This window comes from Vulpes lagopus, chromosome X (assembly GCF_018345385.1).
Source record: "Vulpes lagopus strain Blue_001 chromosome X, ASM1834538v1, whole genome shotgun sequence".
NCBI lineage: Eukaryota > Metazoa > Chordata > Mammalia > Carnivora > Canidae > Vulpes > Vulpes lagopus.
Genome location: NC_054848.1, coordinates 11,751,289 through 11,765,662, shown reverse-complemented (window position 1 = coordinate 11,765,662; position 14,374 = coordinate 11,751,289). Strand labels below are relative to the sequence as shown.

The following is a 14,374-nucleotide window of genomic DNA, read 5'->3' as shown; positions in this document are numbered from 1 at the left end:
TTTACTAAGTACTTGACACAGTAGTTGGCAGATGATAAGTACTTAGTACTTAGCTAGAACTTTCTGTAAACAGCCAAAGTACGGTAGCCACAGGCCTTGACCCAGCCCCAGGAGAACACAGACTTTGCCCTGGTAAAGACAAGCACAGTGGATGGAGAGCAGGTGGTCTGGCTTCCTCCACGCTGCTGGAAGGCACAATAGCTTGCTCTGTGCAGGGCAAGAAAGGGGATCCGACCCACAGGCTCGCTCCACGTGACAATGAGAATGCAAAATGAGCATGAGCGTGGCACATTCTCTGAGGTTGGTAGGAAAACCAGCAGATTCTCTCTTGGCAGTGGGTCCTTTTATTGCCACATCCTTTCTCCACCAAGCCTCAACAGAACTCAATTGAGGACTCCCTTTTAGTACTTTAAAAAATTACCTTTCTGTAATGCTTTCAACCACTGGCTTCGGCTCTCTTCGTTTGATGCATAGACATAGAGAAGCCCATCTTTATAGACAATCTGGAAAGGAAAAGGTTGGGTGCATTTAGATATAATTGCATCCATGGTTCATTCCAGTGTAACTGCGAATTTTCTGGTACCCTGAAGAAAAGTTGAGTTAGCTTATAAAATATGCATTAGCTCTGGAATTAGATGAAAAAGATCTAGTTATTTTTATCCTTCACCTCTCAATTTGTTTCATCGCAGACACTCCTACACTTGGGAAAATCTGCCAACAGTGAACATTGAGGTCCCAGCGTGGGTGTCCTGGACCATGGAGAATTATAAAGTCTAAAATGTTAGATATTACAGGTGTCTTAGGAGTGTTCTGGTCCATCCACCAACCCAGCACATGACTCTACTTTTAGCCCATTGCAAAATGTTTACCTGCTAGTCTATCCTTAAAAATATCTTCAGGGATGATAAGTCAATCGGAGAAGGACAAACATTATATGGTCTCATTCATTTGGGGAATATAAAAAATAGTGAAAGGGAATAAAGGGGAAAAGAGAAAAAATGAGTGGGCAATATCAGAAAGGGAGACAGAACATGAGAGACTCCTAACTCTGGGAAACGATGAAGGGGTGGTGGAAAGGGAGGTGGGCAGGGGTGGGGGTGACTGGGTGACAGGCACTGAGGGGGGCACTGGATGGGATGAGCACTGGGTGTTATGCTGTATGTTGACAAATTGAACTCCAATTAAAAAAATAAAAAAAAATATCTTCAGGGATGAAATGCCCTTTACTATTATTATGCCATCCTTGGCAATTTCCGTATATTCTGATCATTATATAGTTGGTGCTTATACTGAGTAAAAATATGTCTCCCTGTTACTTCATTCCCTGGGGTCATGTCCCTCCCCAAGAAGTCCCCAGCAGAAATCATTCTCTCTTCTTTAAGATGCTTGTTTAAATGTCAGAACATTATAACGTCTTCCCCAGATCCTTCTTTAGCTTACTCAGTTTTTGTGGGTAAACTATACAGACCCTTTATTAAATATCTACTAGTTTTTGGGCTCTTTCCTAGATACTTTAAGATCTTAGTCCTATTTCAACTCTGTGAAATATGTATGATTATGCCCCCTTTGCAAATGAAGACACAAACTCAGAGGGTTGAATGTGTTGCTTATGGTAACACAAGTCCAAGCTGTGGGGTTAAGGACTCTGTGTGCTTCCAAAGCCTGTGCTCTTCTGAGTGTTCCATGCTCCCGTGATACAAATTTGAAGCAACTTTCAAGAAACCCTCCCTGGTTTCTTCCAATTGGGCAATGTTCACTTTTAAACATTGTATGGATTATTCATCAACCAGATGACTTTATTTCATTTTTGACCACAGTTCCCTCGAGCCACTAACACTGGGTTGTCTGACCCTCGGAGGGACAGTCCGTCTGCCTTTAGACCAGAAAAATAAGTATCAATGATATGATAAAACTAGGGCATGACTTAGATCAAGCCATTTCCTTTTTTTAAAAAGATTATTTACTTATTCATGAGGGACACACACACACACACACACAGAGGCAGCAACACAGACAGAGGGAGAAGCAGGCTCCATGCAGGGAGCCCAATGGGGGACTCAATCCCAGGGACCCGGGACCATGCCCTGAGCCAAAGGCAGATGCTCAACCTCTGAGCCGCCCAGGTGCCCAAGATCAAGCCATTTCCAAAGGATACTGTAGGCACACTCTCTGCACCATGCCCCTGCTTAAAATACTTCAGGGTAAAATGCAAACTCCTCGGTATGCTGTGCAAAGCCTTTCATGACGTGGCCCCACTTACCTTTCCAGGCTTGTGTCTGCTTGCTCACAGGGCCCCTTTATTCCTAAGGAGACTTGGAGCTCTCCCAACATGCCACACTACTTCACCTATAGCGCCCTGACTTCTGCTGTTTCACTGCCCTTCCTGTTTATGCTGGGCCACACTTGTCCTTCCTAACCCGAGTGTCACCTCCCATAGATAATCGTCCTGACCTCTTCGAGTGAGGAGTGAACTTCCGCTTCCGGGGGCGCCATGGCTCCTCTGCAGACCTTCATCTTAACACTCACCCTCACTGCATTATAATGATCTGCAAATGCCTTGGGGACGAGGACGCATTTGATTCCTCATATGGTGTGCCTCTATCTTGTAGCCCCCTGGAAATGCTCCACAATGTTTGATGACAGAGATTGTCAGGCCCCAAGGCAAGTCAGGCCACTGTGGCTTACTTGCTCCTCTTTCTTTCTCTCCCCCTAGAGAAAGCAGATTGGTAGATAGAATTTCAGGAAAATGCCCATCTCCCATCTGGGAATGTTCCAAGCCTTATCATTGTCTTCATCATTTTGCAACATCTTTAGTTATTGCCAATATGTTGAGTTTGTTATAGAAAATATTAAAACAAAAGCCATCCATCCAATAGAATGTTGTCCCTCCCCTTACCTGAAATGGGTACTGTCTCTCCACAGGGGTCTGCTCCTCGAGATTTACTTTCTCCACACATCTGATTTTCTTAATCTCAATTGATCCTTTTTTGCTGCCTCTTTTCTGAATTAAAAACCAAAATATAAGATGCGTAATGCGATGCACAATGGTACACAAAGAAAAGCGTAAATTAAGGGAGATGGAGAGATGGGATGGGTATGTGAGAATTCTTCCAATTATTCCATCAGAGTCAAAATCCTGTGGCAACAGAATATATTTTTGAGTGTGGGCACAAACTAATATGCTCCTCCAAAAGCAAGTCGAGAAGCAGCAATTAATTTTATTTTAATAATCTTGAAACATATTTCCATCACCTGCCATGTGCTTAGTCTGTGGAAAAATCAGGATTTAACTCCAGAAAGCATCTTTTAAATTTTTTTTAGGGGTCAGGAAGGACAGAGAGAGGGAGAGAGAGAATCCCAAGCAGGCTCCATGCCCAACACAGAGCTGGATGCCATGCTTGATCTCACAACCCTGAGATCTGGACCCAAGTCAGAGGCTTAACCAACTGAGCCCCCCAGAAAGCATTTTAATTTTGTTTCAATTTTAGGACAGTATTTTAGGATTTCTACTCTGCTAGAATTCTCAGTTGTATAGAAATAGTTTGATTTCCAGCATGGTGTTAAGGGCAGTGTTTCTTATTTTCAGCACTATTTGGGGGCAGATAACTCTTTGTGATGGGGGCCGTTCTGTACATTATAGGAGGTTTAGCAGCATCCCGGGCCTCTACCCACTAGATGCCAGTAGCACACTACACCCCCACTCCAAATTATGATAACCAAAAATGCCCTCTCGGGGGCCAGATCACCCTCAGTCGAGAACCAGTGTTGTAAAGTTACAAATTGCCTTAGTAAAGTTAGCCAATATTGTAAAACCCTTTATCTTGAATTAATCATACCTTCGTTAAGAAAAGACAATGTAATAAGTGAAGGCAGGTTGATCTTTACTGTGTGAGCTAAGAAACCTGACATTGTTTCACTGTAATTCACCACTTCGTGGAGACTCAAGAAAAATAAATAGTACAAAAACAATGGAACAAGTAGGGTCTCACCATTTTGTCATATTCATAGTAGGAGAGATTTGTTTTGGTTAAAACAAAAAGCCTCTCTTTGTAATTACTTGGCGACATTTTCTTTTTTTGCTGTGACCTTTTGAGAAGAAGTTCTTCTAGAATGGATTTTGTGTCCATATTGTCGTCCTAAATCAAATAAAATAATGAGAATGAGTGTTTGCGGCACCTAGCTACATTCTCTTTTAGACTTCAGAATTTTTAGTCAACTATTTCTCATTCAGGGATAATCTAAATAATATAATTCTTAAAAATCAGATTTAGAGTTAGAGAGGAAATTTTAACTAAGCAGACTCTTAACAACACCTACATCTGTATTTCATTCCTTACAGCCTTGGCTCTGACTTTTTAAAAAGATTTTATTTATTTATTCATGAGAGACACAGAGAGAGAGACAGAGGCAGAGGCACAGGCAGAGGGAGAAGCAGGCTCCCCCCCAGGGAGCCCTATGTGGGACTCAATCCCAGGACCCTGGGATCACATCCTGAGCCAAAGGCAGACGCTCAACCACTGAGCCACCCAGGTGGCCCAGCTCTGACTTTTATAAATAGTGTTGATTTGTTTAGAACATCTTATGTATTTTTACTCGCCTCCTACTTTGGATCATAAATTCACCATCTTTGCACTACCCTCCAGACCACCTTATCGAAATTCTCCTTATTCCTTAAACATTCTATAGGCATTTGTTGAATCAGATTATATATGATCAAACTTTGAAATATTTGAACTCCAGACAGCTCACTATATCTGAAGGAACTGATCAACAAATTTCTCTCCACTAATGTGTCTGGCTGTTTGACCAAATCCTCCAGACCACTGTGAGACTCTGCTATCATTGTAAGTGATACCCACAGCTCCTGATCGTGATCAGATCTTTAACATAAAGGACACGGGTATACTTTTCAATATTTCTGAGCACAGAACATTTAAAAATGCTATCGACATCCGTTTTAAAGAATTGAAAAAAATTGGCGCCTTACAAAACAAGAACACTCTTGCTTTTCCTTCCAGAGCCATGGAAAACATTAAAGCTTAAGGTATCTCTAGAAAATAAGTCCATCAATTTTCTGGTTCTACTAAGACTGTCGCTTCAACCCTCAGTTCGATATTAAGTCTGGAAAGGAAAAGTAATGTTAAAAAAAAAAAAGTAATGTTAATTGGTAGGTCACAAGAGAGAAACTTTCCTCTGTTCTTCTTCACTTTGTGAAATCACATGAGTACTAGCAGTCAGATGTTCAATAATTTCTACCTCTCTTTGTTTACTGATAATCTGAATGTCATTAGCTTTACTCACCTTGCATTCAATCAGGATCAGCTGGAGTTTGCTTATGGGTCCTTAACTTCAACTCTCAAGCTTTAAGCCAAAAGTTGCTGCTCTGAGGTACTCATATTCCCTCTGGCTATGCCAGGATCACGCATTACAAAGAAGATATTTGCATCCTATTTATCACTCTCCATCCGGAAGCATCCACATAGGCGTTGCTCTGTGTGGGTGGGTGGGGGGCACGTGAACCTGTCCAATCACTAAAAGTCACTTCTCACTGGCCCTGAGCATGACAGGCCTACTATGGCAGGGAAGTGGGAGGGAAGGGAGACACATTGGATAAACCATGGTCAAGTCCAGCCAGCTTCCCTCCCGATGTAGACCATAACACTCTAGAAACAGGAATCAAGAAAATCAGCTTATGTTCATTATTTATACAGATGAAGTGACTCAAATGTTCTCCAAGGGCATCATTTGATTTAGAGGCAGAAGTAATGGAGATCTTATCCATTACAAATCTTATCCATTAGTTACTTTTTGTTTTGAATATTGTTTTATCTAGGAAAAAAAGGATAAATCCTTTGGGAAAGTAGAATGGATTTCTTTTGAGCACAGTGGGTGCTATTTGTCATGGTCACTGGTTTCTTGGCCTCCAGACTCAAAGATGGGCAGAGGCTGGGGGGCTTAGGTAAACCCAGCAGGATCTGGGAAGTCAGGTAACACGTCTTCGTTAGAAACTCTACAAATGCGCCTGTTCAGAGAAGATGATTTTCTACATCCAAAGTCTATGGCCGGAAGAGAATTTCCTTGAAGACTTACTGAAACTGTGGAGGATCTAGTTTTTTTGAGGTACATTCCCCTTTTGGGGAGCCATACCACATTGGGCACTTGTGGTAAGTTTTAAGATACTTTTGTCTTTTACATCCCTGCATTTAAAAATTTTACTAACAAAGGGTATAAAGAAAACTGTGAAAACTTTTATCAAACGTCTTTTATATCCACCGCTAGAACAGGACTCCTCAAAGCGGAATGCTAGCTAAATAGATCTGGTTAGTTGAATAGAAAGTTTTCTTTTCAAAAAGAAAAAAAGAAAAAGAAAGTTTACTCTTCAAAACTTTGTCAGGTACTGAATGAACTCATCACATTAAAAGCACCGTTTTAAAAAATGCAAATCCTAACGTCCCAGGTAGTAAGCAAACTGTCCCAGTACTGCATGATCATACACACACTTCTGTTTATAGAACATTTATATTCATTGCATTAAAGATTTGGGGGGATTTTATCTAAAAATTAATCTGGTGAGTCACAGAAACTGTTGACAAATGAAATTCACAAAGCTGCTTCTGTATATTAAAGGGAAGAACATTGGCCAGACAGGAAAAGTAGCAAGTCCTTGAGCACATTTTCTTGTAAGTCTCCAGGGCTTTATGCATGTTGTTGCATCCGATGCGATATAATCTGTCAAATTTCAATAAAGTTGTTCATTCCAAAGTTCCGCCTTTTTAAAAAAATATTTATTTGAAAGAGAGCTCGAGCAGGGGGAGCAGCAGACAGAGGCAGAGGGAGAAGCAGATCCCCTGCTGAGCAGGGAGCCCTATGTGGGGCTTGATCCCAGTCCCCTGGGGTCGTGACCTGAGCCAAAGGCAGATGCTGAACCCACTGAGCTACCCAGGCGCCCCTGTTCTCATGTAACACACACATGTCTTTGGAGACCTTCAAACTTCTACTCCCTCAGCTGGACCCCGGAGCTTCCTAACAAACTTGAAGAACCCCGTTTTGATGAGCCACGTTTTGTCTCATCCAGATCAATTTCTTCTAAGACAGTACCTGGCCCCAGCCTTTCTACCTCTGTTTGCTTCTCTCCCTTCCTTGTACTTCTCTCTTCTGCTACATCAGCCTAGATTCTAAACTGAAGGCATTCCTAAGGTCTCCCCTGGTACAGGAAGAGGTAATCGGTGATGCCTAATTTTTAGAAACATAATATTCCCTCCCTGTATTAGGACAATAAGTCAGCAGGCTCCACTGTTGACTCAAATGCCTGTCCAACAGCTAGCAAATTCAGCTCTGCCCACCCGTGCCTAAGGAATACTCAGTGGGAAGATAAAAACAAAACAAAACAAAACAAAAACCACACAAAACTTTTGAAATGAAATGAGATCCTAAAGCTGGTGGTATTAGGCAGAAATCTATTTCCATAGAGAAGTTGACAGAATTTGGCTGGGCTCTCACATTACCGTCTACGTGAAACAGGCACATCAATTTGCTTACCAAATAGGCGGGCTGCCCATTTCCATAAGCACATGAAAGTAGAAGAAGATTAAAGTGAGGGGAGGCAAAAACAAAGAAACAAAACAAAACAAAACAAAACAAACTGGCAGAAATCGATATAGTAGAGGTGCCTGGGGGGCTCACTCGAGTAAGCATCTGCTTTCGGCTCAGGTCATGATCCTGGGGTCCTGAGATCAAGCCCGGGCTCTGTGGTTGGGCTCCTTGCTCATCTGGGAACCTGCTTCTCCCTCCCCCTCTGCCCCGCCCCCTGCTCGTGCGTGCTCCCCCCCCCTTTCTCTCAAATACATAAATAAATAATCTTTAAACAAATTTTAGGTTTTAAAAAAAGAAACCAATATAGCATTTTCTCTAAGGATGCCAGCAACCATCAGGTAACCTATCACATACGTAAAAGGTGATTGCTAAATTAACACGACTTGGAATCATTAGGATCGGTGAGCATCCGTAAGGAAGCATGACCAGGAGAGCAAGATGTTCAACCCTGCAGGCCCAGCACACTCGATTCTGAGCCCGCGGCGGGCCGGACCTCGAGTGAGTGGTTCCAGAACCGAGGATCAGCTCTCCACTGCCCGGGTGACAAGGAGCAGACCCAAGAGATGGGTCTCATACCTAATTAACGTGCAAGGTGGCTGGAGGGGCGGAGGCTGGGGGTGGAGGATGGACTCAGAAGGCGTGGCGGACTTTACACGACTGTCATTTGGGAGCTGGGTCACCCCGACTGAGCCCCTTCCCTGCGCTAAGCTTCAATTTTCCGGATCTGTAAGATAAGATGGGTTATACAGCTCTCTCACTTTCTGGGGCTTGAATGAGAAAGCTTATGTAAACGTTCTGGGTGCGCCCTGGGTGCTGAACCACGATTGAAAAAGAAGAGGGGAAAAAAAGAAAAAGAAAAAGAAGAGGGGGGAAAGAAACAACTTGAATGTTAGAGCAGAGTCCATGTTCTCTTTGCCCCGAAAGGCCCAGGGAAGGAGAGTTGTTTCTTTTTTCTTAAGATAATCAAGAAAGACATTATGGAAGGAAGGGTGTTAAAACTAGGTCTTGAAGGATATGAGTGATGGTAGCAATAGTGATCCTAGCTGACATTTAAGGAAGACTTGCCTTGTGCCGGGCACTATTTAAAGCACCTCAAAAATATGCATTCATTTACTCCAGCGGGGGGAGGGGTAGGCCACCCCCCCCCACCATCCTGTGGGGTATGTCCTAATTCAGTCACCTTATGGGGTGGTTAGGAAAAAAGCAACAAGTGATAGATCCATGTCCTAATTCCTTATGCTGAATTAGTAACACACAGCACTGCTTTGGGTGATACAGGCTGGTGTGGGCAAAAGCACCAAGATGGTGGGTTTAAATCCCTGTTCCATCTCTGTGCACCCCGGCATGTCACTTAGCCCTGCTAAAGCCCAGCTTCCCCATCTGTAAAGGGAGGAAAATGGTAACCACCTGGAAGGGTTCTGAGGAGTCAAGATAAGATGGCAGTAGGATGCCCAGCACGCTCACAGATATTCCCAAATTCTATACCCCTTCCCCTCATCACTCCATAGGTAAAGTCAAAAAAAAAAAAAAAAAAAAAAAAAAAAGGACCACAGGAAAAGTTAAAAACTCAAGATGATGAAATGACCCTCGAGGATAATATTTCAGTCTTCACCCCTCTTACCCGGGTCCCGGGGATGGGCGATCATGGGAGGCAGGAAGATGCCCCACGCACTCTCTTGTCAGCAAGCACCTGCCCTGTGCGTCTGGTACAAGCTTTCAATCCTGGGACTGCTTTCCTTAGAATCAGGCTGAAGCAGCCCCTTCCCGCCTGTGTTTTTGTGCCACTAGGTTTCTTGCAAATCAGTGATACGTGGCTGCTACTGCAGGAGTGGTCCGTGGACTGGAGTATCAGCGTGGCCCGGGAGCTCGAGAGACACGCAGACCCTCAGTTCCCCCCCCCCAGACCTGGTTCATGGGAATCTGCATTTTGGCGAGGTCCCCAGGTGCCTCACGTGCTCATGAGAGTTTGGAAAGCCCTGCCCTAGACCACGATACCCTTGTACTACTTCTTAAACCCAGTGAAATTACCGTGGGCTGCAAGAATTTTCAAAGGTATTTGGCCGTGACCGTAACCGAAAGGCTCACCTGCCCCATCGTCCCATCACCACCTAAAGTCCACCCCCACCCTGAAACCCCAGACTCTGGAAGACTTCAGGAACCTGAGAACGAGCACTCGTAGTGAAACGAACACCATAAAAACCCAGGTAAATAAAAGAGGGTCAGAATGACACTTCTCTGGCTTTTCGGAAGCAGTTAGGAAGCCAACATGCAAAGTCACGGAGGGGCAATGCCTGCAGAATAGTACGGAGAAAACCAGCAGAGGAAGCACCCAGGGCTGGCTGGAGCCCACGGCCGTGTACACACCACCTGACAGCTCCCCTGCACGAGATTTTGAGCTGGGGTGGGGGTGGGGGGGTGACAGTAAAACCGCAGCGGGCCTCCCAATTACACGGTCTCATCCAAAGTCCCCGGAGGAGCCCCAGCAACGTCATATGCATCACTCTGAACCTGTTAGCCCGTCGGCTATGACCTCGTGTGGCCACCTGCCGCTGCAACGCACCATTGTGGCTCTCGATCGGCCGCCGGGGGTCCACCGCCGAGGGGTCAGTCTGCTCTTGCACGCACACAGGCGCGGCTGCCCTCCTTCCTTCCAGCGGCAGCGGACCGTCTCACATTTTCCCGGCGGCTGGGTCCGAAATGGCTACATTACTCAGTGCCCCCAAAACGTTTATTGTCCTGCAAGGGCCTTACACAATCCCACAGGAAACCACGCTCAGCACTTAGCCAACACTTGTTGATCTGATTGAATGCAACACAAACGGAGACAAAAGCGTGTTTCATAAAGGTTCCAATTTTGATAACCACAGCGCCTGCTTTTCCCGGGCAGCCCTCGGGTTCGTGTGATAACCCTGCCTTTGTTTAGAGAGCTCTGCCCTGGGAAGGACAAGAAACTAGCTCGGCAAAAGCCCGCTTCTGACGCTGACTTCTCCCACGAGCCAGGAAACCATGAGGTAACGCCAAAGAGCGCAGAGAATAAGCAATGAAAACTGCAGCTCACCGCTGGACGGAGGGGGGCCGGGGGGGTGGCAGAGAAGGACGGTAGTGTGCCCGAAAAGGAACACATGGAACAATTATTCAGGGACTCCCCAAGTGGAAAAGAGATCGCTCTGGCTAACGTGCCAGGCACCCAGATTGCGGTGAAGGAGCGTGAGTCCCTCGACATCGTTAGGACAGTATGACCACTCTTGGCCCTCCTCGTGCCACCCTCCTCTCCGGTCCACACTGACGGGCCATCTGTAATCCGTCTACTGAATTCTTCGAGGCCAACCCCCACCCCCCCATCATCCCTCTGCTATGCAGGGACACGCCGTGTCAACTCACACGTGGTCGGCTACGTGAGCCTATTTGGAAACATCTATGGGGTGATGAAATCTTGGGTTGGCCGCGGGGAGCGAAGCTACCAACTCTCCAAGGGGTGGTCTGTTGAGCGGACGCGTCCTGCCCAGAACCTACCATGTGCCAAGGGCTCCGCGAGGGGCTGCGGACCGTAGTAGGCCGGGCAGGGGCAGCCCGCACCTTCCAGGGCCTTCTGTTCGCTGCAGGCAGAGAACCCCAAGGGAAGGTCTAGCTGAGTAGAGCGCGTGGAAAACAGCTTGGCCGAGGCGCTGTTGACGTTTCTGCTTGAAACCCGCGTGGTTTGGGACGGGGCAAAGAGCCCTTCGGAAGAATTCGCAAGAGGGGAGCTTACACCCTGAGAGCAAATGAGTCGCGGCTGGAGCCCCAGTAGCTCTTCGGGCTCTGGGAAGGCAGTAGGCAATCATTCCAGAAACTCGGGGTGAAGCCGAGGACCGTGGCGCCGCTACTTGGCCACATAGGTTGATGCTACGCTCTGCGATGTGTATTTAACTCCACTGTTTAAACATGGTCCCCTGGCAGGAGATCAATTCTAGAATGGACTGTCAGTTTCGGGGTGGGGAAGGAGGTAGTGGTAGCGCCCTGGAAACACCTGGGCACAGTCTCTTAGGATCCCCATCCCTTCTGGGGCCTTGAGAGACTCCAGGGCAGCAGGGAGGGGTGGCTTCCTCGGAGTCAAGTGTCATAGATTTATTGACTTACTCCATTCATTCCCTTCCTCGGCCGCTTCGCCCCAACCTTCCCTTGGCTCTGGAAGGCATTTTCCGTGCCTTCAGTGTGATTCTGACCTGTTGTTGGCAACCTGCTGCTTCGATCACATGATTTAATTTGTTCCAGTTATAGCCTACATGGTCACCTGTACCCGGTGAGACCCTTAGGAATGTTCCCTAAAGCTTGTTCACGCAAGCCGTTAACAGGCGATGAGCTTCTGCAGGGATGCATGAGATAATTTGACTTCCTGAGGTAAACAAGCTTGTCCACTTGGGAGGAGTAGCGCTTATCTTTAGCTAAGAAAGAACCTGAAGGGATCCACTGTGTGTGTGTGTGTGTGTGTGTGTGTGTGAGAGAGAGAGAGAGAGAGAGAGAGAGAGAGAGAGAGCCCGCACCACCTCTACTGCTACTTGCTGGTCTAAGTCGCCACCATCCCTCACCTGCAATGTCGCCCCTGCCTCCTGGCTGCTATCCCTGCTTTGGCTCTTGCTCCTGGAGGTCTGTTCTCCACTGGCTAGCCAGAGAGATTCTTTCACAAGCAACTCGAATCCTGCCACTCGCCCAGTCTGAACTCTCCATTGGTCCCCCCTCTTCTGGCCCCCGAGTGCGGTCTCTAACATCATCTCATCATGATTCTCCTAAAGCTGGCCTCCTCGCTACTCCTACACTATTCTGAGCACTGTCTGCCCCAGGGCCTTTGCACTGGTAGTTTCCTCTGCCCGGCAAACTGTCACAGACATCTATCTGCCTGGTTCCTTTGCTCATCTCTGGGCTTTGCTTCAAATGGCATCCTCCTAATGAGCCCTACCCGGACCACCTTGCTTACTACTACAACCTCTCTCCACCCAGCACTGCCAGTCTCCCTTACTCTGCCCTACTTTGTCTTTTTCCACAGCACTTAACACCTTAAAACCTGCTACATGATTTATTTACTTATTACTTTTTAAAAAAAGATTTTTATTTATTTATTCATGAGAGATACACACACAGAGAGAGAGAGAGAGAGAGAGAGAGGCAGAGACACAGGCAGAGGGAGAAGCAGGCTCCATGCAGGGAGCCCAACGTGGGACTCGATCCTGGGTCTCCAGGATCATGCCCTGGGCTGAAGGTAGGCGCTAAACTGCTGACCCACCCAGGGATCCCCTTTTTTATTACTTTTAATGTCTGTCTCCGCTTTTTAAAGAGTAAGTCCTGGGGGCATCTCTCTGCACCCGGAGCTTTTTCCATGGGAATCTCTTCACTGGGGATGCCACTCCATCACCTCTCGCATGTATTCCCCTGGTGCTAAGAGGATCTCCTTGGAGGTTGGGATCTGATGTGAACAGTCAACACTTATTGGGATGGAACATTAATGTACCACCTCTCCTAGAAACGCTTGCCTATTAAACCTCAGGCTCAGTGGTGGAACAATTAGACTTGGTTCTAATGAGAGGAGACGGGTAAGTGGGGGATAGAGGTAGACATGAGAAGTTTTGCTGTTCCTTTTTGTTAGGACCTATCCTGATACATATGAAATCTTTACAGAGCCTGTTGGCACGCTACCAATTTTACCCTCTTTTTTTTTTTTTAGTGGAGGGATTTGGGGCCCAAGATGGAGTTGGCAAACTTATGACCACCACCTGCTTTTGTAAATAAAATGTATCGGAGCACAGCCACGTCCATTCCTTATATATTGTGTGCAGCGGCCTAGCGGAGTAGTTGCAACAGAGACCGTATGCCTGCAAAGTCTCAAATATTTACTATCTGGCCTTCACAGAAAAAAATTGCCAACTCATGCTCTAGGAGAGTCTTGCCAGCTGTGGAAATGACCTAGTAGATTGGAATTAAGTTCGACAGCCCAACTCCACAGACGCTCACTGAATCATACTGTGTACATGGTGCCAGAGTTGGAAGTGAAGAAAATAGGCAAAGGAGGTGGCTTTATGGAACCTTTCCAGCCATGATTCCCACTTTGATTCAAATTATCTTTCCCAAAAATTTATCATGAGGTATTTCAAAATACAGGAAAGGTAAAAGAATTGTACGGCGAGCACCCATACACCTGCCATCTAGATTGGGCAATTAGATTTTGCTCTACTTGCTTTGTTGTATATGTTTATCCATCTCTCTATCCATCCATCAATCCTCCTTTATTGGTCTTACTACTTCTACTGCTACTACTACTCTGATCATTGTTGTTATCTCTGGTGCATTCAAAGGAAATTGCAGACACCAGTACACCTCATCCAGGAACACTTCAGCATCCTAACGTTAATTACCTAGAGGGGTTAAGTCAAATTAGCCTTTTATTTTAACTCCAATTCTGTGGTCTTGAAAGCAGTCTCCATTTACCCAGAAGACACGACCACATAAAAGCCAGAAACTGAGTGAGGTTAGCAGGGTAACTAGGTAAGTATCAGGGGCATCACTCACCTTTCTCCACTTCCTTGGTTCAGAGATGAATCAGCCTTTCAGGGCCAAGACCATTTTGCTTGTGATGAATTCTAGGAAATTTCTGTGGCTCAAAAGAGAGGGTCATAAGCTGTTTTTTTTCTGGAATGCTGCTGAAAACCCATGGGAAAGATAGGAACACAGTCCTGAGTTTCATGCAATCAATGGTTGATCACATGTAGCTTCTGGGTCAGAAGCCTGGGTGCTAGAACAGACCTGGTCTGTG

The 14,374-nt window shown here is 46.0% G+C and overlaps 1 protein-coding gene across 8 annotated transcripts in view; it reads right to left on the bottom strand.

The window, feature by feature from the left end:
• BMX (BMX non-receptor tyrosine kinase) overlaps positions 1 to 14,188 on the bottom strand; it is a 55,993-nt gene extending 41,805 nt beyond the window's left edge. For 3 of the 8 annotated variants that reach the window (XM_041740224.1, XM_041740231.1, XM_041740226.1), the window contains exons 1-4: positions 10,154 to 10,286; positions 3,990 to 4,136; positions 2,897 to 3,001; positions 422 to 503 (exon numbers count right to left, since the gene is read on the bottom strand). In XM_041740224.1, coding sequence (XP_041596158.1) covers positions 422 to 503; positions 2,897 to 3,001; positions 3,990 to 4,136; positions 10,154 to 10,156 — 337 coding nt within the window. In that variant the 5' untranslated portion in view covers positions 10,157 to 10,286. Of the gene's footprint in view, positions 1 to 421; positions 504 to 2,896; positions 3,002 to 3,989; positions 4,137 to 4,987; positions 5,115 to 5,301; positions 5,469 to 10,101; positions 10,287 to 11,106; positions 11,141 to 14,130 lie in introns of those variants that run through there. The other 5 variants (XM_041740229.1, XM_041740225.1, XM_041740230.1 and 2 more) reach the window with 5 other exon arrangements.
• Positions 14,189 to 14,374: the final 186 nt, after the last annotated feature.